The 23,767-nt window shown below is 42.9% G+C and overlaps 2 protein-coding genes across 6 annotated transcripts; one reads left to right on the top strand and one right to left on the bottom strand.

Moving 5' to 3' along the window:
* Positions 1–478: 478 nt before the first annotated feature.
* On the bottom strand, positions 479–8,008 carry LOC115552413 (cationic amino acid transporter 2). Of its 3 annotated transcripts, XM_030368499.1 has the most exons (13): positions 7,936–8,008; positions 6,118–6,150; positions 5,190–5,644; positions 4,432–4,587; positions 3,999–4,164; positions 3,711–3,850; positions 3,044–3,266; positions 2,373–2,509; positions 2,177–2,279; positions 1,911–2,044; positions 1,639–1,805; positions 1,428–1,536; positions 951–1,271 (listed from the first exon to the last, which is right to left on the bottom strand). In XM_030368499.1, the coding sequence occupies exons 3-13, from the start codon at positions 5,557–5,559 to the stop codon at positions 1,117–1,119; spliced, it is 1,860 nt and encodes a 619-aa protein (XP_030224359.1). In that variant the 5' UTR covers positions 5,560–5,644; positions 6,118–6,150; positions 7,936–8,008; the 3' UTR covers positions 951–1,116. The 3 variants fall into 3 exon arrangements, with proteins under 3 accessions (XP_030224358.1, XP_030224359.1, XP_030224360.1); XM_030368498.1 differs by lacking the exon at positions 7,936–8,008 and having other exon boundaries at positions 479–1,271; positions 6,118–7,316; XM_030368500.1 differs by lacking the exon at positions 6,118–6,150 and having other exon boundaries at positions 7,936–7,975.
* Positions 8,009–9,655: 1,647 nt separating this feature from the next.
* On the top strand, positions 9,656–22,968 carry anxa6 (annexin A6). Of its 3 annotated transcripts, none has more exons than XM_030368493.1 (25): positions 9,656–9,830; positions 10,780–10,842; positions 13,054–13,138; positions 13,328–13,422; positions 13,580–13,693; positions 13,792–13,882; positions 14,171–14,250; positions 14,353–14,409; positions 14,797–14,890; positions 15,252–15,347; positions 15,801–15,859; positions 16,530–16,652; positions 16,755–16,813; positions 17,108–17,180; positions 17,895–17,976; positions 18,072–18,166; positions 18,274–18,387; positions 19,108–19,198; positions 19,298–19,377; positions 19,485–19,538; positions 19,786–19,879; positions 20,240–20,335; positions 20,455–20,513; positions 21,087–21,224; positions 22,551–22,968. In XM_030368493.1, exons 2-25 carry the CDS (start codon positions 10,840–10,842, stop codon positions 22,608–22,610), a joined length of 1,992 nt encoding a protein of 663 aa, XP_030224353.1. In that variant the 5' UTR covers positions 9,656–9,830; positions 10,780–10,839; the 3' UTR covers positions 22,611–22,968. The 3 variants fall into 3 exon arrangements, with proteins under 3 accessions (XP_030224353.1, XP_030224354.1, XP_030224352.1); XM_030368494.1 differs by having other exon boundaries at positions 17,108–17,186; positions 21,087–21,209; XM_030368492.1 differs by having other exon boundaries at positions 17,108–17,186.
* Positions 22,969–23,767: the final 799 nt, after the last annotated feature.

Genomic DNA, 23,767 nt, shown 5'->3' with positions numbered 1-23,767 from the left:
GTTATATACATTCAACTGTGGTTACCATGAAAATCATTAACATACCACCTCAAAGTCCCCGTCCCCCTCTTTCCTGTTGACAATAAAAGATATTTCACAACGTAGGATCCTATGTCAAACTATGATCATAAAGCAGCTCATAAAACTATTAAAATGTTTTGCAAAAAAGTCAATTTGTGCACGTGTGGATGGGTGGATAAATAACTAACATAAACTGATAACATCACTTCTTTTCAGATCAACATAATAATGAACAATACTAATTAGACAGGCCCAGTGAACGTTGCTGGTGAACATTTGTCATATTTCTTCCTGATTGAAGCTAAGATTATGACTACAACCTTGAAAGCTTGTGTGAATGGGTCTATTGTTCTAGTTGAGCAGTATCGTGTCTTTGCCATTGATTATGAACAGAGCTCTTACAAAGACGTAACCAGCAGAGAATGAAGGAATGAAGGAAAATGCATTTTAGAACATGTCCTTCCGAATTTTCTTCTTTTTTATTTTGTATAAGATGTACAATGCATGATTAAGGAATTATGTACATTTTTTTTTTTTGTACATATTTACAGAAATATATGCATGCATTAATATGGAATAATTAAAATAATGTTTTGATTCCTCAAAAGCTACTCCATATTTAAAGTAGGGGTATTTCTATCTTTGCAAACATAAATAAACAAATACACATCTTCTGAAGTTGTGCTCTAAATTACATCTTGAAAAGTAGAATGTAAACATTTATTGTTATTATTTAAATTGGCCTTTATAAACACTCAAGCAATATTTTATATTGTACAGTTTTATGTTTTCTCGTTAAAAAAAATCCCATTCTCTGTACACAACTTCACATGAAATTTCCTCACTTTAAATCTTATTTTACACAGTTCAAATGTTCCAGTCAGATGGCTTTCTATTGCTTATACCACAGGAAGGCCACGTTAAAATATGTACAGTATGTACAGGCACAAACTATATTACCATGTAATACAGTCACACATTCAAACGCATGGGACCCTAAGTCTGTGGGCATACAATACAGTATAATCCTACTGACTGACAACAGTCTCAACAGTAGACACATGCGGTAACAAATATCATACCCTACAGCCTGGCTCAGAACTTAGTTTCCGGGGGCATATCTTCTCTGCCTTCTCTGTCTTCTCTGTCTATTTCTCTGCTTACGGATGGGAATGTTTTTTCTGTGTTGGACTGTTCACGCCTCTTCTGAACACTGTGTCGGACTCCATAGCCAAAATAGATGATGAACCCTGGTGAGAGTGACGGAGAGAGATAGAGAGAGAGAGGGGGAAAAGGGAGAGAGGGAGGGAGATCATGACAAAGAGAAAAGACTGAGTCAGAATTCACTCATCCCAATCGTGTCCTCCTGCTATCACTCCGAACATAGTGTGATAAACGAGTCTTACCCACTAACATCCAGACACCATATCGGAGCCAGGTGTCTGGTCCAAGCTGCACCATCAGGTAGACGTTGATGAACAGACTCAAAACAGGCAGGACCGGAATAAACGGCACCTAATCGACAAGGGTGGCAGTGGGGAACAAGTTTTAAGCCTGATTTCACCTTTTACCTCGATCTAGTTTCCTCCAGCCTCAACGCTGGTAACTTTGCCTCACCATGAAAGAGGCCCTCTTAGGGTTCTGTGGTTGTATCCAGATGACCACCACTGTGACCACCAGCGCAGCGACCAGTATGGAGACACACACCAGACTCCACGCATGTTGCTCCTGCAGAGCGTACATGGCTTGGGCAAGGATCACACAGAGCCCAATCACACACACAACTGGAGAGAGAGAGAGGGAGAGCATCCACAACGGATTAAAACATGAATGCAACCCTGGGTGATAAGAAGCCAGAGAGATGGGTAGTGTGAGTCTGGACGACTTACTGGAAAACACTGTTAACATGGTAACTCTGTTTGAGGTTTTGGAGTTGGGATAGGAGGGAGTCTTTATGCATCCACATTTGGTCGATGTTTCGACCATTATTTCTTCTGAGGCATCCGACTCGTCTTCCTGGTATCTTCATCGTTTGAAGTGGCAAGAAGAAAGGGTGTTGAATAGCAGTATTGAAAAGCAGTGAAGCAGTATCTCAGTATCAAAAAGCCTACTATAGCCTACTATACTGAGACGGTTGGAGCAGAGCCATGCATACCTGAGTATTAGAATGCATATAGCCACGAGGGTGTACGCAAAAAGGGTTCCAATGGACATCATATCCACCAGGGCCTTCAGGTCAAACAGCAGCGCCATGAAGGCTGAACGGAAGACGAAAGCAAAATCAAAGTTACAACAGAAGAACCGGATACTCAGGTTCGAGCCGCAATCTTTGAGGGCACTGAAGGTGGTACCTGCCACGACTCCAGAAGACAGTGTAGCCACAACGGGACTCCCCCTGCTGCTGACCTTGCTCAGGGATTTGAAGAGCAGGCCATCTCGGGCCATTGCGAAGAGCACCCGGGGCATGGGGAACATGGATCCCAGCAGACTGGGGAGAGGCAAAGACAGAAATCCTGGTTAGAAAAAATGCCATCTTACCTAATTGGGGTAAGGGACATAGAAACTATGTTAAGAATCTCAATACAAGCATGTCCACCATGTTTAGCTCTCGTAGCTTAACGACATAACAAGACGAAAACGGTCCTTAAAACCTTTTTATGAAAATATAACAATCATGACCTCAGCTGTTATCAATAATTTAAAATCATATGATAATTACTCTAAACATGGGTCCATTTCAAGTGCAAGAAACCGTGTTTCACGTGCAACAAATAAATATATGATGACATGAACCCGGCATCTGGAACGGCACATGCCGTTCTGGAACGGCACATGCCGTTCTGAAACGGTAACTGCCGTTCTGGAACGGCAGTTACCGTTTCAGAACGGCAGTTACCGTTCTTGAACAGCATAGGCCATGGTATGTCAGTGGTCGCGGTGGCACATGCCACAGGCCAATAAACGATCCCGGCCCTACTGCACAAAGAGGTGTAACCGCCATTTTCTCCTGGTGTCTTCTCACCTTGTAGACAGGGCACAGAGTGAACCAACCGCCACTACGTATTTGGCAGGAGCCCAGTCAATGTACTCAAAAGCCACCGGTAGCGGGCTTTGGAGATCGAGCAGGTAGTAGGGCATCATGAGCGTGAGCGAAGCCGACACGGCAAAGTAAGCCAGGAAGCAGATCAGCAGTGAAGCCACGATGCCGATGGGGATGGACTTCTGAGGGTTTTTCACCTCCTCACCTGAGAGGAAACAAAGATACACAGATGTAATTTCATGAGAGGGTTGTGAGACGATTTCTAGTTCACAAACGATGAATCCACGTTAGTTAATAAGACACTACGACCACAACAAGGTAGCAGTTTTTCCCAGAGATGGTTTCAACACTCTACTAAAAGCAGGACACTAAACTGCTGCTGCTTTAATTTTAATATCTATCTAAATCTAAGTTCAAACGGTTAACGGTTGTTCTTTTATCTAAATATCCCTGGCAGTTATGTTGTTTTACCCTGGTAAGGAAAGTCTATCATTTACTACACGTCAATAATTTACTACAAAATAGTCATTGGACATATCATTAGATGCACCATCATCAATATCTACCTAAACGCATAATGAAATTCATCCCAACGGATGAAGTAAATATAATTTGCTTGGCTACTCTAAAGTCAAAGATATTCTCATACTTGTGGTTGCGATACAATCAAATCCAACGAAAGCGTAGAAACAAGTAGCAGCTCCGGCCAGTGTTCCTTCAAAACCATAAGGGAAGAAACCCCCAGTTCCGAAATCACTTGTTGTAAGGTTGGCTGTGGGGGTAAGGTTTCTGTAAAAGAGTGAAGAGAGTGTTAGATACCACGTTATCTACAATAGCCAGGTCATTTAAAGCAGAAAACATACAGAGATCAGAAGGACCTCCCGACTTGTATGAACATGATTATTGTTAATATTATTATTGAAAACGTAGGCATTACGAGGATATGTCCGATCTGTTCAGCAGGGTATCGAGGGTGATGTGCCAGTTGGCGATATCTCCCTTAATGCAGCCGGCGACCACCACGAACAGCAGCACCACAATGTTGACGGCTGTGAAGACCTTGTTAATCGTTGTTGACTCCTTCACCCCAAACGCCAGAAGGCCTTCACAGGGATAACATAAGGGAAGGGGCCATATATATCAGGGTCTCTGTCTTAATTAATGTAACTTGTGTAAATTGTCACGATATTGGATGGAGGGATCCCTCTGTTGTGTTCCTTCTCAACATTTCTTCCCTTTGGGTTTAGGGATTTTTCACTTCAAGCCTAGGTTAAAGGGCTGTCATTGGATGTCGTCGCGTTAAGCCCATTTGAGACTGTTACAAGGTTTACATAAATAGATTAGGCTTGAATGTGCCAATGTGTCAGTACCTGCCAATAGCAAAATAAGACCAGCAGCAAAGAAGTCTGGGTAAGGGGCCAGGCCAGGTGCGTTCATGGAGGTGTGTTTTCCAAAAAAGTCTGCCATGACGCCTCCTACGAGTTCATCAAAGGTGCCACTCCATGCCCGAGCAACGCTTGAGGTCCCTGGGGAGATAGGAAGAAAAGGATGCAATAAAGCCATCAGCCTGACTCACCATACTGAGTACAGCCATAAACAGCCAAACAGATTGCTGGTAATTCATCCCTGAGACCATTAAGACTTTATGGCTTTTATAATATGAAAGCATTTTACCGTGCTTCAAATGCAATACCGGATCGCATTTGAAGCTTGGCAAAGTATATCAAGAATGATGGCACGGGACTTTTGGTCTCTTTTTTTTTCGCTTGACAGCGTTTTTTCTTCCGACATCGGCATCTTCAGCAGGTGAAAGGTTACAGGATGCAGTAGTCTGGTGTTGATCATTAAGAGAGTGAAAGAGTTTGCTCTCTGAAGTTGATACCATATGATGACCATGGTGGTAGCTGGAAGATCTCAGTGTATAAACCATACTACTTTTCTATTCTCAGAGACGAAGACAAGCACAAACCATCTCCCACAAGGTAAACATTGAAACTATAGGCAAACAATATAATTATCACCCGATAACAACAGTAACAATAGCAGACAAAGAATCAATACTCAAGTTGATCCTGCTTTGCCATAGTTCCCTCCCTTTGAGACCAAACACCCTTGGGATCATTCTTGCCTATGACGTAGGAGAGCAGCAAATTCCATCCGGTGATGAAGGCCAGGAGCTCCCCGACGGTGACGTAGCTGTACAGGTAGGCTGAGCCTGTTTTGGGAACCCTGGATCCGAACTCAGCGTAGCACAGCCCGGCGAAGACGGACGCCACGGCGGCGATGAAGAAGGAGATGATGATGCTGGGTCCGGCCGTGGCTCTGGCCACCTCACCGGAGAGGACGTAGACGCCGGCTCCCAGGGTGCTGCCCACCCCCAGGGCCACCAGGTCCAGCGTGGTCAGGCATCGGACAAACGTGGACTCCTCTCCCTCGGGCTCCAGGGGCTTCCGCCGGGACAGGCTGACTATGAAGGACTTGATCCCACTGCACGACATGCTTCCTCTGGGGTCCAGGTGTCAGGAGCCTGCGTGCTAATGGTCCAGTTGAAAACTGAGCTTGAGGTGGGAGGGCCGCGTTGGTCTGAGTGAGTGAGGGGGAAGGCGAAGGACAAAGATTCGAGGAGGATGAGTGAATAATTGTCAGATCTGACCCGAGCATAATTATTCATTTTGTTTGTTTAAATCAGTTTTCTTAATTTATTGGAAATACAATCGGTAGCCTTACAGGGATTCATTTTTAACTTCTTCATCTATTCTTTGAGAATAACCTAACCAAAAGAACAACAATAACAACAACATCTACAAAAGGATTTGTTTTGTTTTACATAACATTAGCGACAACAAAGATTAGACCACACACAAACCCACAGGATGTCTTTATGGTCCCTTATATCAGTGTTTTGTCCTGCTTGTCTAATACTTCTAACAAAAACGGATAACCTTGGATGCTTTACATGATCCCAACGCTAAGTCCACCGTGGGTTTGAAACACAATCAGAAACAAAGATTAGAGAGAGACACAAAAATTCCGATATGAACATAAAACTGTCTTACCCTTTCTGGTTCACCTGCTGCCACGAAGGTGCACTCGGAAGAGACAATTGATAGCATATGTTATTCAGCTAATTCACATTATTCTTTTATACAAGCCCTATTTATCACCCTTCTGATACGGTAGTGCTGATGCGTGTCATTTTGGAGGACGCCCATGATCTGGCAGAAACGCCCTGCTCTGTGCATGCCCCATCCCTCATAGTCCAACATGGGTAATTATTGCCTCTGTGAAAAAGCACCTTTTTTCAGCTTTCAGAATGCATCAGTCTCACATTCATTGAAGATTTTGGGCCAACCTCACATGGGCCGAGGCCCGTGGCTCTCGGTTCTAAGGAGGTTGATCTCTGAAGATGAGCATGAGCATGTCAAATGAATCCCCATTCATTCGACCTGCTGAACATTCACAATGTTCACGTTCCACAAAATCGAGATTTGTCATCATGACGAATTGCTTTAATAAGGTGTAGGCATAGGCTCTGGTTATCTTTTTATGATTGTGCTTCCAGAGATTAATTAAAGGAAAAACATGTACAACTCTGCCTTTTTTTCATAATTATTAATATGAATGATGTGAAGTCACGGTAATAAGGATGTGTTATTTCTATTCTCCCCAAACAACTGTTGCTCAAAGTAGTAATTACAGCTGTGGAGACCTGCTATGCTATGGCTTCCCTGTGCAGCTGTACACAGACCCTCTTCCTTTCCTTTCCGGAGTACTGCCCCCCAACAAGGCCCCTACGAGTTAATGAATCCAGGAGGACAAAGCTGCCTTCATGGCGTGCATATGCACACAATCACATGCATGCATACTTTTAGTGAGGTCGCCCCCCCCCTGCCTCTCAGCTTCCCATCAGGTGATCTGAGCTGACCTAATCCCTCCTGGCATTCCCCTCAGCGGGGCCCAGCCCGTACGGAGGTTACCTGCTTAGAGAATACGGACGGAGCACCTTTGACCAGAGTTATGTCTTTAACGCTAACTTATCTCTCTGGTGGATCTTCCGGAGATACAGCCCACGTGGGTATAAAGTGAGTGAGTCATGAAGACCTGCATCCACTGCACGTGCACCGCGGGTTTAATCACCTTTTGTGTGGAGAATAATACATGCACAGGGTGATAAGCGCCACAATAAAGCTCAGGTAATAAGGCTGCAGCAAGGAACATGGCTGTGCACATCCCCCTCGCCTGCCAGCAACACACGCACGCACGCACACACACACACACACACACACACACACACACACACACACACACACACACACACACGCACACACGTACACACACACACACACACACACACGTACACACACACACACACACGCACACACACACACACACACTAAATTATTATTAGTCGAATATTAGCGAGCCTATATAATGAGTTGGCTCTTTCTGATGTTCTACAATGAAGTATGACAGGGATCCATCTCAGACATCAACCGCTATGCTTTCCCCATGGCTGGAGTATTTGATGAGGAGTGCAACAAGCCGTGGTATAATTTATCATTGGTGGTTTAGTTTAGTTAACTAGTGGCTACATGAGTCGCCATCAGCAATGTGGAATATAAACGTTTCTTCTTTCGGCTTTCAAGTCATATGCAGGGTGAGTAATTAATCTTGTCATGGTAGGGTGAATGAAAAAGAAATACTACTATTCATAAATATTTAAATAATAATAATAATCGTAATCAGCAAACAAACAACAGCAACAAACAACAACCATAAGCCAGAGTATACCCAAGGAATAGGGTCAAACCAGAGGTAAATTTTCAAACCAAAGTAATTTCATACACTGCAATTTTAAATATGAATCACCCTACCAGGCAGTGTTGTCAGAGGAAAGTGAGAGTTGAAAAATATCCGCTCTGTATATTGTGATGGGGAGAAACATGAATTTTACAGTGATATATACAAGGCTGGCCTCTGCGACACACCCCCTCAAATTAGTTACAAAGTCGCCTTTCTTGGCCTGGTCTGGTTGGGATCATAATGTGGTCATTATGGCCGTCCCGGGGCACAGGGTGTGAGAATAGTGCATAGGCGATCTTGTTTACAATGTAAAAAATGCTTTTGTAGTCCAAGTGATTGTTTGACCCTGATTGCATATTTTGCTTTTGTAATTCATTAATGTCTTAAGTCTGGGGGTGTTATAATGCATATTGTTGACAGTGTTTGTTTAAGTTTTTCTTGGCTGTAATTGTTACATTAATAATTGTAATTACATTTAAATAAATGTAATTCTTATTAAAATTATTATTTTCAAGATTATATTTATATTCTATGGTTACTTAGAAAATAAAATATCATAGTAAACTAAATCAAAGAGCAAGTGAACCCAATAAAATGTGATGGCAGACTCAAAACTCTTTCTAAGGTTTTAAGACTCAAGACTCCTAACCCTAACTCCTAACCCAGAAAATGATATTTGATATTTACCTCACCGTCATTGCCACTATTATGTATTGTCACTGATGCGTACATTTCTGTCTTTGCCACATTGTGGCCAACATGTATTGTATTATATGTCCTGCATTTGTGTCCTCTGCTTTGCCAGCTAGCTTTCAGGAATTGCTCCTCGGGGCTGATTTTTATATGAGGTGCACTGCATTTCCATTTCCGACCACAAGAGGTCAACATAGTACAGTACAACATCACTCCCCTACTAAAATCTAAAGCACACCGAGTCGCAACGACGCACAACGTCGTGTCGCTGTGATGCGAAAGCTGGGGTCGAGGAGGTGAGAGTCTCGACCTCCATATGTGGTGCTTTGCTTCTGCTGGAGGGCTGGCCGACATGCAAGCCATACTTCTGCCAAGTGTAGAAGGCTGGTGTGATCTCTCAAGACGTCAAGCTTGAGTATTCACCTAACGGGAACAGTTATCTATGCCATAGCATAAGCGCATAGCAGGGGTATTTCCTTGCGTTTAGACCTCTCTGTTGGTTTTCCCCTCTAACCCCCAACGCTTTTAGGGTGGTCTTAAATTCCGCACGCTCTTACTGGAACACGCGTCCAGGCCGGGACAGAAATAGACTGGCCCACAAGTATGTTACACCCCTGGTATACCACTTCCACTCTCTCTTTCATGTGAACATGTTAGATACCACCTAGGACACGTGTTATGTCATGCGTATATATAATATAAAAGGTATATGAGGTCAAATTACAAATAAGATTTCTGTTTAAATTATATATAATACAAATTATATATTATTTTATACTGTGTCAAATATGAATTAAAAACATTCCATTAATGGCTGTTAGGATATTATCCGGCTTAGAATCGATCAATAAGAGGGACAAACAGTGTCTAATTGCATCATGTTGCCGCGTAAAAACTGACATTGTGGTCATTAGTTCATCAGAAGTTTGCTCCCGGAATCAAAACCCTGAAACTAAATGCATAAAGCAATAACATCCGTAAAACGTACATTCACTAGGCTCCCTTTTTAAATCTCTGATGGGATGATTATTGGACAATAATTAAAAAAAAAAGTCAAAGTAATAATTATTTGCCCTCATCCTTGGTTTTGGAAGACAGAAGGCATTGATTGCTGTGAGAGGTCCGCAGCGGGCTGGTTGCGTCACAGCTGACTGCAGGACTGCTGTGCAGGGGGAGCTTGTGGCTGACTAGAGACACTGCTGTGGGTGACTGGACACGGAGACCAGCACCGTTACTGCAGACGACAGCACAATTTGCGTTTTTTATGAACAAGGTAAGATGTCTTGCTCGTTGCAGTGGTTCTTGTTTGTCAATGAGTTCAGTGAATTAATTGTATATTTTTTAAACTAAAGCCAGTACCATTAGCAGTTGCCGACATGTTTTGAGCTAATGTCCTAATCAACACTTAAACAAATAGTTATTTGGCCTATATTTAGAGATATTACGCATGGATCTTTTTTTTTTTTACTAGTAAGTAAGGTTAATGCTGAAGTCGGTAGCATTAACAGTTGATATCTGGAGATTCCAAAAGTAGCCTACGTTTAAATTTCACTCTAGCCTTAGCTATAGCCATGTACTATAGCCTATGCTTTATCGTACTAAGATAAAATTACTTTCCAAAATATAATAGTATCTTAAGTATCAAGAATACAAAGGCATCGCAAAATCGGGCCAAAGTTTGCAGCTCTTGAGAGTGGCAGCTGAATGGGTGTGGCCCCATTCATACACCCCTTGTGCACAGGACAGATCCTTAAACATATCTTTTTATCACACAGGAATAGGATAGGAAGTTAAATGTTTGTGATTGTGCATTGCAACTGTCTCAATATCTAAAGCAAGATTGAAGGCCCACAGAAGGAAAATAATTTTGTGAAATGGTGCATTCTAAAGCTAAAAGCCTTTTCTGAGATGTCGGCTTGGTCAAGGAGAGGTCAAAGGGTTATAGCTTTGGTCTCCATATCTCTCCCTAGGTTACTGTTGGGTAAAGGCCAATGATAAACGTCTAAGAAGTAAAAGTAGGCCCATGCCTTGTTTGACCTGGGGAGTGGTATTTAAGAATACATGATAAGCAGAGACTCTAATATCAAACTGCTGTTGTATCATATATGGATAATCAATAGTGTACACTGCAGTGTCCTGTACTGGCCCTCTTTCAAGGACATAGAATTTAGGCTCACACTTTGTTTTACATGAATCCTTATCTCGTATCCATGTTCCTTTAGGTGTTTCGACGGTGACGTTTATTCAAACTAAACTGCTCGTACCGACGACCAAATATAGCGATGGTAAGTTGACATACTTTTTCTCTGAAAATATTAGGTGTTTGCGATCATTGCCAAAAAGGAGCAACATCTCTATGACAGCATACAGACAACATCATTCTTTGTTCAGTGTGGAGGTAGTGAGTATCCTGGGAAAGCCTGACATGCATTTCCTTTTGGTTGTACTAGTCTGAGTTCATATAGCATTCAGGGTGTCTTGGTTACCTGGGATTGCTGTAGTTGGGGCTAATGGACACTGACTAAGCTATACAGCTGACAGTCTTTAGAAGATAGTTTTGAGTCAGATCAGACTATGTATGGGCTCAACCATTTAGTTTGGTGATTCGGCCTGTACATGACGTTTCACATTTAATAACCCCTTATATAGGCAACTTCGGAGGTATACTAATACTTGATAATAATATCACTTCCTTATTTGACCATAAACAGGAAAGTTTGTTTTATTTCAATAGAAGAAGAGCTCTCCCCAACTGTGAATGAAGAAGTTGAAACTAATGTTGATAGCCCGATGATTACTGGATTGTAAACAGATGTCTGACGGGAATTACGGTACAACTTATGGTATGGTTCATGCATGTTGCTAGGCTCCTGTATTTGTTGTCCCGGTTGCCACCAGGTTAAAGCTTCCCCAGCTGTCATGAAGAGTGATGGTTGCCCTGGTAATGGGGAAGGCCAGGATATGGGCGTGCGCCGAGTGGGAATAGAGAGGACATATTGGCAGCGTGCCGCCATGCAGCAGAAATCCTTAAGCAGCTGTTGCAGTTGAGGGTCTAACGGAGGCTGGGTCCTGTCTCTTTCCCCCAACAATGAGTGTTCTCACAGTTCCTTAGTGTCAAAGTCAAAGGGGTTGTGGAGCAGTGATGATAAAGCGCTATTCTGATGTCTTTTTTTTGTTTTGAGAGCTAGCCCTATTTTACAGGTCATTTGACGGAGTCATTAACCTCCAACAAAGAGAGCAAAGGGACATTACCGTAACCTGACTCCCCAATGTCCATCCACGCAGTACACACACACACACAAACCCCACATAAACACACACACACACAGGCAACGCATGCACGCACGCCCACGCACACACACACGCACACACACACACACACACACACACACACACACACACACACACACACACACACACACACAAACCCCACATAAACACACACACACAGACAACGCATGCACGCACGCCCACGCACACACACACACACACACACACACACACACACACACACACACACACACACACACACACACACACACACACACAAACCCCATATAAACACACACACACAGACAACGCATGCACGCACGCCCACACACACACACACACACACACACACACACACACACACACACACACACACACACACACACACACACACACACACACACACACACACACACACACACACACACACAATATTGGAATTGCACTCGTAAAACAGGTGCCAGTTACAGTTGGGCAGCACTGACTTGGGTCTTGGGCCTCCGTCTCTTCAGACCAGCGGGGGCTTTAATGATGTCATTCACCCCCTTTCACCTCTCCTCTTTAAACACACAGAATACCCCTCATCTAAATAACACTAAGCTAGGGAAATTTGACAAATTCTATCATCATATCATTGTATACAATATATATAATATGTAATGCATGATTTCAAAAAACCCATTGGTCAAACTGAGGACCTACAAGTGGATGGCAAAGCTTACCATTGGGATTTAACAAAATATACTTATTAATTTGATAGATGTACATTTATATAAATGTATATCGATAGTGTAGGCGGGTGAGGAGCAGTTTCAAGACGTGCTCCTTGGCTGTCGATCCCTCTTCTTGCCGAACCAAAGGGTTGGGGCGAGTATTATAATAAAGAGAACGTGAATAACAACAGAACAGAAGCACTCTCTCTTGATAAGGTATATGGCCCTGGCTATGTCCCAGGTGTTGGTTCGTCCCTGTTGAAACTTAACAAATGGCGGAATGTTTTAATGACACCTCGTATCAGTGTGAGAGGCACTGGCCTGTTCCTTGACTAAGAAATGTGAACACAGAGAGACACTAAAATATACCAACATTTTAGGAGGAGGCTTCATAGGAATACTGAGTTGATGCCCTCTTGTATTATATATATTATACTATATATCTATGCATATATTTTCATTCCAGTAGCAGTCAGGATGAGGTTTCATATGAATACTAACGTCCTCTTACAGGTGTTCCGAGGCTCAATAACCGAAGCTGCAGACTTCGATGCGACAGCAGATTCAGAAGCGCTGTACAACGCCATGAAAGGCTTCGGTGAGGCGCCCCTTGATTCATGCTTTGTCTAACAAGGGTCAAAACAAACTGTCTTCCTTCGTCTTCTCCATTCTTGTCTCCTAAAGGATCACCAACTGCACCTTCAGACCAGTAGCTAACATTGGAATACATAGTAAGGTCTAATGTGAAGCTAATTGTTGCTAATATATGCCCCTGTGCTCTCTTTAGGCAGCGATAAAGAAGCTATCCTGGAACTGGTCACTTCTAGAAGCAACGCCCAAAGGCAGGAGGTCCTCGCAGCATACAAATCCAGCTATGGACAGGTACGTAACTGTCAAAAGACGCCATCTTTCTTTCTCATAGTCAAATATCTAGTCTTATATTTTCACAAAGTAAACACATAAGCAAAATAAAACTGTGTAAAGTCACACAGTAGGGCTGAGGGCCACGCCTCTCACCATTAAACCTTCATCTCCACAGGACCTAATAGGTGATCTGAAGTACGAACTGACCGGCAATTTTGAGCGGCTCATCGTGAGTCTGATGAGAACCCCTCCACAACATGATGCCAAAGAAATCCATGATGCTGTGCAAGTAAGAAGCTCACTCAATACGCTCTCATAGTCCCGCATGCCATTGCCCGTCCGTTCGATATCTGTAGTTTAATTTGTGATTGACTTCTGCGATTGAAGGGCGCTGGAACAAATGAGAGATGCCTGATTGAAGTCCTGGCCTCGAGAAACAACCAGCAGATACATGACATGGTCGAGGCGTACAAGGAAGGTGAGACCACCCTTATTTGACAGGACTTAAAAAACACAATCATATTTCATCATCATAAAACACACTACATTGAATAACATCCATGTTACATGCATACAATGCATGATAATTAAATGATTTCAATGTGTTAACTATGGAGTTTAATTTATTGATTGATTTATTTATGTGATAATTTTTTGGGGTATTTTGTAATTGCCTTCAATGTCCTATTTCTTTGTTCGAGGTGTGCTGTTTGTGGCATCAATGCAAACGATTTACAATTGAATGATGCTACCTTCTCACCTCCAGCTTACGGCAGTGACATGGAAGAGGACGTTGTTCGGGAAACCTCGGGGCACTTTAAGAAGATGCTGGTGGTTTTACTTCAGGTCTGCTCCCCTCTGATAAGCCCTGCGCTCTAGAGTCTAGAGCTTTAGGTGGTCCATGGCTGTGGCTCTGTGTCGGGGCTGACGGAGGGTCTGTGATTACAGGGCACCAGGGATGAGTCGGGGGTGGTGGATGCAGACCTGGTGGAGCAGGACGCCCAGGTGAGTTAAGAGGACACATCTGAAAAGGCTGAACCTCCTGTTTAGATACTTTCAATATGTGCAGAAGACATGGGCCACACTGCTAACATTCAATATCCAGAACATGCATCCAATACATTGGAAACATAGTGGCAATCAACTAGACAATCATTGTGCATGGGGTTCCCAACACACACGCAAAAATAAATCTGATTAAAGAAATATGCTACGCTGGTAATGTGGCCACACATTTTGGTGGGAAATGAAGAACAAATGACTTACAAGGACATACTGCCCTGACAGCATTCATTAAGCACTGATCTTCATTATTTTGGAGTAAAACCATTTAAGTCCAACTGTAAATGCTCAAAAATCACCGTCCATGTTTGCTGTGCCTTGTGTGTTTAGGATCTGTTTGCCGCTGGCGAGGAGCAGTGGGGGACGGATGAGGCCAAATTCATCATGATTCTGGGAAGCCGCAGCGTGACCCATCTGAAAATGGGTGAGCTCATCTGTGGGGCAGCGGAGGGGGGAGGGGGGGGGGGGGGATACCAACAGGGTCCTCCTGGCCTCCTGACAATGGACCGTAGACCCTTTGCGTCCCTAAGCAGTTACATGTCAGAGGAATTTGAAACAGTCATGTGGCTGGGACTTGGTTTACGCAACTTGTCGCCATCGGAACAATCCCAGCTGTTGTTTAAAGAATACATAATACCAGCCACTCCTCTGCCACTTGCTACTTATGGATGTAATCAATACTTTCTGCAACGTTGCTCTTTTCATTTTGATGGAAGATTGCGCAAAAGCTCTTCGGATCGTATCTTTATGTACTGCGTCTGTGTGCTTTATTGTTCTCCCCACAGTTTTTGATCAGTACGAGAAGATTGCTGAGAAGAGCATAGAGGACAGCATCAAGAGTGAGCTGTCTGGGGACTTTGAGAGGGTGATGCTGGCCGTGGGTGAGAGTTCACTCTGGTTCAGGTTTTCCTTCCCATCCAACAAGTAGTGGTATTTAGAGTAGTTGGACTAGTAGCAGTAGCAGTAGTAGGGGTAGGGGTAGTGGAAGTGGAAGTAGTAGTAGGGTGCAGAAGTGAAAGTAGCAATATTAATAGCTGGAGCAGCACTGATAGTTGCTGGAGGAGAAGGGGTATCACTAGTAGTGGGAGGTGCAGTAGTGTTAATAGGAGCAGTAGTAGTGATCGTAGCAGCAGGAGGATGAGTAGCAGTAGTCGTATTAGAAGTAGTAGGAGCAGTAGTAGTGATAGTAGTAGGAGGAGGAGGAGGAGGAGGAGGAGGAGGAGCAGTAGTAGTGATAGTAGTAGGAGAAGGAGGAGGAGTAGCAGTAGTAGTTGATGTGATAGGGATCTCCTTTTATTTATTCACACTGGCCTTCTGTGCTTGGTCTCCCACAGTCCACTGCATCCGAAGTGTGTCCATGTTCTTTGCCAGGCGTCTTTACAAGTCCATGAAGGTAAACACCCAGAGTGCAGACAATGCAACATCATGGTTCATTGACGGTGAATGCTTCAGCAACACGACCAACACTAAACCTTGTTGTTTATGAGTGTTTTTATGGAGGTGTTGTTTGGGATTTATTATTGCATTGCTACATGGATTGCATTCATATAGCGCCTGTAAAACCAGTTGTCACTCAAAGGGCTTTACAATTATTGCCTAACGTTCACCCATGCATACACACATTCACGTAGCGACATGGTTGTTAACCGTGCGAGGCAACAGCCAGCTCGCCTGGAGCAGCTAGGGTTGAGTGTCTTGCTCAGGGACACCTCAACACTGGGCCAGGGGGAGCCGGGGACCGAACTAACAACCAGTCAGCCCGCTCTACCACCTGAGCCACAGCTGCCCCTTTATTTAATACATTTTAGCAAGGGCAGCTGGAATATGTCACATGCAGGAATGAGGTTAAAGCCAAAACATATAATGTTGACTATGAAGTATCAACTCAGAAATGTAATATATATATATATATATATATTTTTTTTTAAGCATGTAAGGGTTGTTCTGGACTTTCTCTCTCTGTTCCAGGACCCCTCTGAATATAAATGTGTTATCTGATACACACAAATGGGGGAATTTAATAATTAAACGTTGCAGCACATCCCTGTTTCGTCTCCCTGCAGGGTCTTGGTACAGCCGACAACACCCTGATCCGCATCATGATCGCTCGCTCCGAAATAGACATGTTGGACATCCGGGAATGTTTCCGTCTCCGATACGAAAAGTCTCTCTATAACATGATTAAGGTTTGGGAAAATAGTGACGGATCAAAACTACATTTTTGCATGTGAAATATGTTTCAATTGAATTGTACTGAATGTGTCATGTGATTTGTATTATCATCTCAGGAGGACACTTCAGGGGACTACAAAAGGACGCTTCTCCAACTTTGTGGCGGAGATGATGAGTAAGTTATTATCATGGACTCTAGTGGCCACACAGTGGCACTAAAACCCCACTTATCACTCATTGTAGCGCGTCAGACAATTCACTTTAATATAGACAGCCTCTCTTCCAAAAGTGGGAGGAATACTTCCTGGACTTTATAGCTGGACTGTAAAACATAGGCTAGCTTGTTGCACCAATTTAATGCCATGCTAATTAAATGTGACAAGATGTTTAACTCCATTCACTCCTTTTGAGTGTGCTGGCTTCGTTGAGGGTGGGAATTTGACGTTTGCTATCACATTGGTCTTTGCAGCTTAGCTGGAGAGTTCTTCCCAGAAGCGGCTCAGATAGCTTACAAGATGTGGGAACAAAGTGCTATGACCAAAGTAAAGGTGTGCCCTGTCTTCCTCCGTTTTTAGACGTGTCATTGAGCTTGGCTTGGCAACGGCATGCATGTTGTTTTTTGCTGTTCCTGCCAAAATGATCTGCAGCGCAGGCTACCTACGCGTGCAGTGGCCCAAAATGTTTGGTAGCAGCAGCATTGTTGTGAGAGCACAACAAACATCTTTGTCTCAGTGTTGAAGGCCTCCGAACGCTGTTCACCTCACAGAGCGAAACCCGCATATTTGACTCTCGCCACCTTCTCGTAACAAACCCACGCAGCAAATGTCACTCGGACGAGATCGCAGCATTTTGATTAACAAACAGCGTTCTCTACTAACCTTTTTCTAATAAACACCGATGCTCATTGTTGTGCTGACGGAGTCCTGGCCTTGAAAACCCCACAAGTAGCAATTTGTCAAGAGTCGAGAAGACGAAAAATGTTTGAGGTTTTTCTGCTGTTGCGAAACATGAAACCATCGCCAATACTTATGACGGTTTTCATTTTTTTCCTTGTGGTAATGCTTTAAGGCCACGAGCTCACCCATGTATTTTTTGCAGATCTTTGCATGTGCAATTCTCTCTACACTTCTAACTATCTATTAAGTAACTAACGATTAGCGATGTCATGGGAAATCAGCTTTGCTCTGCTTTAAGGCTGCACATGTTGTCTGTCTCTGCCATTTTGAATTCTGATCATTTTTCTTCTCCTCCTCAAGCTAAGGCCCACCCTTTTGCCCGCAGTAGATTTTGATCCCGCGGCTGATGCACAGGCCCTGAGGAAAGCCATGAAAGGATTTGGTATGCAACAGCAGCAGAACATAACTCTTTGCATAATATTATATATTATTTTTTCCAACACGTGTTAATCAATTTGATACCTTCTGTGTGAATAGGAACGGACGAAGACATCATCATTGATATTATTGCACGTAGAAGCAATGCCCAAAGACAAGAGATCCGACAGACCTTCAAATCTCTACTGGGGAGGGTGAGGAATAAGTGTGATCAGTCAAGACCAGGGTTCATAGGATCAGGTTGTTATCGTTCATTGTTATGTGCGATCCTGTTGTTACTGTAGTCCTTCTCTCTCTATAGGACTTGATGAAGGACCTCAAGTCTGAGCTGTCCAAGAACCTTGAGAGGCTGGTCATCGGACTCATGCTGACGCCCGCAGAGTTTGACGCCAAAATGATGAGGAAGGCCATCGAGGTACTGAAACCTGCAACAAAATGTCAGAAGCAGCAACAGTAGACATTTATTTCATAGGGTTGTTCCGTTTTGTGGAAATGGGTCAAATGTCATGTCAGCTACCCACAGGGCTGGCCGTCAGATGCGGTGTGCAGTCTGGTTAGATGCGTATGGTTTGAGCGCCTGTGTTTGAGATCTTTGGGGGTTTTACAGATCTGCCCTTTAGTTTTTAGCCACGCTGTTCAATTAAGTTTGTAAGGCTTCCTCATCATTTAACATTTCTAAATGCACTCGAATAATGGATTTACGCTAGTACGTTGTTTTAGTGTGAGGGATCATTGATACTTTTTTTAGTATGTAAAATTGGCATGTATTTTTGGAAACATTTATTATTTACAAAATAATACAATTACTTCTGTTCATAGGCCTATCCATAAATAAATAAATAATAAAATTAGTTTGATCATATGCAAAACATATCCAAATCATATACAATTACAATCATATTTATATACGCATTCATCCAATGCGACTTACATCGGTTAATTCACAAACCAACGTTAGAGTCAACCATGGCGACAGCCAGCTCGTCAGGAGCAGTTAGGGTTAAGGGTCCTGCTCAGGGACACATCAACACTCAGCTAGGCGGAGCTGGGGATCGAACTAGCAACCTTTCGGTGACAACCTCCCTACCGCCTGAGCTAAGCTGACCAACACATGTCTCCTCATCCTTTTCCCCAGGGCGTTGGAACAGACGAGCATGCTCTTATTGAGATCCTGGTCACCAGGAGTAACGAGGGGATCCAGGCCATGAACGCTGCCTACAGTAGTGGTGAGCTCCCAGGGCTTCCTCACAGACACACACACACACATGAGGTCATCCCTACGTCCCATAATCCCTACAGCTGATCGTGGGGGTGGTGTATTGCAGCCTATAAGAAGAGTTTGGAGGGAGACATCCAGTCGGACACCAGTGGCCATTTCTGCCGCATCCTTACTTCTTTGGTGCAGGTAAAGAAACGTGTCTTTGGTCCGAGAACGGCTCTCATTTCATTTCTTTAATTGCATGTTACTTTTGAAAATCTTCGAAATGATCCACATGATGTTGTTGTGTCCAGGGAGGGAGAGAGGAGGGCGAGGCGGACTTAGAGAGAGCGGATGCAGATGCTCAGGTCAGCTGGATGACTATTGGTTCAATGCCCTTTCAGTACAGCTGTTCATGTCAAATGAATTATGATAGAGTGTGCTCAAGATGTATATATTTCATCCATTTATATTTTTCGGTGGTACTGTTGTACTGTTTTGGAAATATTTCCCAATGGGCTCAATAAGATACTCTGCATCTTACCAGTTACCTCCATATTTTTTTAAAGGTAGAAGAATAATACTCCTATTCGTCTCTATGCTTTAACTCGACAGGAACTTGCAGACGCGTGTAACGCAGAGTCTGATGACATGGAAATGAAGTTCCAGACCATTCTGTGCACCAGGAGTTTCCCTCATCTCAGGAGAGGTGAGTAGCAGCAACCTCACTACCCCCCTCCTGGTCCTTATTCCTCATCCTAAAACCTCACCCGTAAAAACACAGATCATATCGGTATATATACTAACCTGGGACTCTTGAGGCCCTCTCCCGACGGCAGGTGGCTGCAGAATCAGTGTCCTCATCTTCTCCACTTCTCCCTTGTTATCCTTTTTAATTATTTTATTTTCCTTTGAAAATAAAGTACCATAAAAAGGACACGTAAAAGAGGGAGAACAGTCAGCCAGCGCCCCAAGGGTCACAGACTCTCAAAAAGATTACACAATAACCTAACCTGTCACAAAAGCCAAGTCAAATAAGCAATTTGATAAGAGCCTTCACTATGTGCAGTGTTCCAAGAGTTTGTCCGATTCACCAATAAGGACATCGAACAGATCATCAAGAAGGAAATGTCTGGCGATGTGAAGAATGCCTTTTATGCCATAGGTAAGGAATAATTAAAGAAAGGCTGGCCGTATATGATTCTCTTAATATTGTATTGCGTGGTGTAAAGCTACACAACGCTAACTCTCCGCTCTTCCTGTCACAACCTGTTTCCTCTGCAGTCTGTAGTGTCAAAAACCAGCCGTCCTACTTTGCTGATCGTTTGTACAAGGCCATGAAGGTGAATTATTTTATACGGCTGATTTTGACCACCGTGCACTAGAGAAAGTAATACACACAAAGACAATTTCACAGCGTTGCACATCCATACAACCCTTTATCTAATTACATTTTTTCTAAATCCTTGCCATCGGTTCCTTAGCACTAGCCTATGTTTCATTGACTTTAAATGAATGTCCTTGAATTGAATGACCTGACTTAAGTGTCTTTAAAATCGTTAATCTCATAGCATAATTGCCCAAGTCATATTTTCCTAATACCTATTCCTAAATTAAAAAGATGACCTGTGATGACGCAGATAGTGATTATTTTGTGTAACAAGCTCCATGATTGGCTTAGGATATAGCCAATGAGGCACAGTGAATCAGCAGCGTTAGGAGAGTAGAGTTGGGTTAGACATCACAATTTGGCAAAGTAAGACTTAGAGGCAATTATGCTATGAGGCTAACGAAATGTGATTCCAGCCTAGAGCTCTCTGAATAGCCTTTTGTGTTGAAAGGTGCGACATGAGTCAAAAGGCCTGGCGGAGACTTGGTAATACAGCATCGTTGACACGTTTGGGTTTCATCCGCAGGGCCTTGGCACAGACGATCGAGCCCTGATCCGCATCCTGGTGTCTCGTAGTGAGGTGGACCTCTTTAACATTCGCAAAGAGTTCAAGGAAACTCAGGATGAGTCCCTGCATGATTTCATCCAGGTAGAAACCATGGTTGTAAGTTCCACATTTAGTCCATTAACCCTCTCTGTGTGGATTGCAGTGTTTCCGTCTGCATATGAATGATATCTCGGTATGGGAACTTCTTGCTCTGTGCATGTTGGTTTTTCATTTGTTAAGCAGTTGTTTTCCTACCAGGGGTCATGGTTACAGATTAGGCCCAGATAGGTGTCTGGAAGGTCATCAATGCCCTTTTCCGATGGTATTTTAGGACAATGCATTTTATTATAAAAGGCCTTTAATTATAATTATAGGCCTTTATGGGCTTAACGGTAAAATAATTATTTATTTACGTATTCAAAACTGAGCCATTTTCATCATCCCTAACAATTGCTGAGACCTACGTCATAGATTATGAGGAACCCGTGGCGGTATAGACAGAGTTCCTGTTATGACGATAACCAAATGTTTATTAGATTTTTGGTTAATCATGGCTGGCTTTGCGACAATATGAATATGTTTGAGAACTTCTGTTGTAAACGATAGACGCTGCATGTATATCACGCAGCTCACCACACGGTTAGTGTGCGGGCAGTAAACATCTGTTTAGGAATTTCCCTTCTGTGCTTGACTTCCTCTATCCGGTAGTCATTGGTTACCTCCCATCTAGACAGGAAGTGCCCAATAGCAGCACAGTATTCACTTGCAGTTGAAAGCACCCTGAAAACGGTGTGCTATTATATATTTAGTGTAATTTATCAACCGCAAGTCATGTATTATAAATAATAAATAGCTAGCATCATAGACGATGTCTTCCAGTAGAAAACAAAAATTGCAAATAAGTTGCTCTGCAAACATTTGTATATATTGACCTTATCCCAGCCAATTTAGTATGAGTAATTTACTATTAGTTAAAGTAATTTTATGTTGATTTAAGGATGGAAGGGATTAAAGAGCTGTCACTATGTCTGTCACTAACCCTGTGTTTTTCTGAATGTTTGTCAGTGTAATGTTGTATTGGAGTCCTTTCCCAATTTAAAAATGGTTATAATTATATCGCTATATTCTGTTGCTCTATTGCCTTATTCATAATATTTGAATAGTACAGCCAAACTAATCCAGAAAATGTTTTACAATAATTGAAAAACATTTACAAAGAATAATTATATATACCGAAGGTAAATTCATAGTATATCTTTCCATTTATTTACCATTTCATGGTTGGCCAGGACAATACATCCCATCTATTTGACCCATGTTAAAGAGTATCAAATCCAAAACATCCTCACAGGGCCCTAAAAATGTCCCCAAATAAATCATAAAATGTCCCTGTGATTCAATGTCTCTTTTGTTATTTCCTCCTCTTCCTCTTCCTGTTGCCAGGGGGATACGTCAGGCGACTACCGTAAGACCCTGCTGTTGCTCTGTGGAGGAGAGGACTGAGGCCATTGGACTCCCCTCAGAGGCCCCAGCAAGAGCTTCCTGTTGTTATTTGCCTTAGACCCTTTGCTGCCTCACTTCTGCCACTCTTCTGCCAATCGCTCTGGTGAATGACCGTATTCCAGGGGGTTCTGCTAGCCGATAAACGATCAATGTTCCTTTAGGACACGCCTTTTTTTTCCATGCAATTCAAATTTGTATTTGTAATAAAATCCCCCAAAATATGGCACTGTTGAAGATATGCTTGGCTAAATGTGATTTAGAAATCTATTGGACGTAAGGGAACGGAGTGAGCATAGCACATGAGTACTGTACCGATTCATTTTAATGTGGACCTGGATTAAAAACATAGTTAAGAATCGTCGTGTTCCCCTTTTTACTAATGTTATTGACTATCTTTGACTATCTCTTCATGTTATGATCTGATGAGGTCTTTATGATTTTATGATTACAGGGCAAATACAGTTTGGATGTTTTATGTTGCCATGTGCAACATGGAGTGGTATCTTAATCTGTATATGGAAGTAATTAGCCTGGGGTTTTGGCATTTAGATGACGTATATAGCTTTACAGATAACCAGTGTGATCCCATTCAAACCTGATTGAAGTCATGTCGAGACAACCTGAGCCAAGCAGACCAGGTGCTGGTTACCGGCTGTCAGTTTATTCCGTACATTGTTGCTCTGCGTGGGTGGATGGTTGCTTTTGACATTTAAAGTGTGTTTACACTGCAACGGTAAGCACCTTAGAAGATGCGGATGATCTCACTACATCTCAGGTCTTTGAATTTTTCCGTAACAGAATGGATTATCCACCATATGATGCCCAGTCGCTAGTCAGGTAAAATTATATTAACTGAATGGCATAGCAATATATTTAGTTATGTACAAAAACTAGTCTCTACTTTTCCCTCCATAACCATGCTGTGTATATGGGCTCTGACTCAGGAGGGAACCAGGTCAAATCCAAACGGACCCTGGATGAGATTCTTTGCTTTGCCGATGGTGAAGCTGGCTGTGTCCCATGAGTACCGCCTCTGTTTGGATGGGCTAACGCTGTTGCTATTGAAATTCAGGCAGAATAGAGATGGGAAAACACAAGACCAGGAAACTCCCTGATTTTCTTTTTTGTCCTTCCCATAAAACATTTAAATTTGATTT

The sequence above is a fragment of the Gadus morhua genome, chromosome 10 (genome assembly GCF_902167405.1).
Source record: "Gadus morhua chromosome 10, gadMor3.0, whole genome shotgun sequence".
In the NCBI taxonomy this organism is placed as follows: Eukaryota; Metazoa; Chordata; class Actinopteri; order Gadiformes; family Gadidae; genus Gadus; species Gadus morhua.
Note: the sequence above shows the minus strand (reverse complement) of the source record. Positions and strands in the feature narration are given on the sequence as shown.

Excerpts from the sequence above, each read along its gene's own strand:
- LOC115552413 (XM_030368499.1), bottom strand. The coding sequence starts at position 5,559 with ATGTCGTGCAGTGGGATCAAGTCCTTCATAGTCAGCCTGTCCCGGCGG. Across the intron at positions 4,588-5,189 it reads GCTGCTCTCCTACGTCATAG|GGACCTCAAGCGTTGCTCGG; the intron begins GCAAGAATGATC and ends CTATCTCCCCAG. Across the intron at positions 1,806-1,910 it reads CATGTTAACAGTGTTTTCCA|TTGTGTGTGTGATTGGGCTC; the intron begins GTAAGTCGTCCA and ends CTCTCTCTCCAG.
- anxa6 (XM_030368492.1), top strand. Across the intron at positions 14,410-14,796 it reads TGGTGGAGCAGGACGCCCAG|GATCTGTTTGCCGCTGGCGA; the intron begins GTGAGTTAAGAG and ends TTGTGTGTTTAG. Across the intron at positions 19,199-19,297 it reads GAACGCTGCCTACAGTAGTG|CCTATAAGAAGAGTTTGGAG; the intron begins GTGAGCTCCCAG and ends GGTGTATTGCAG.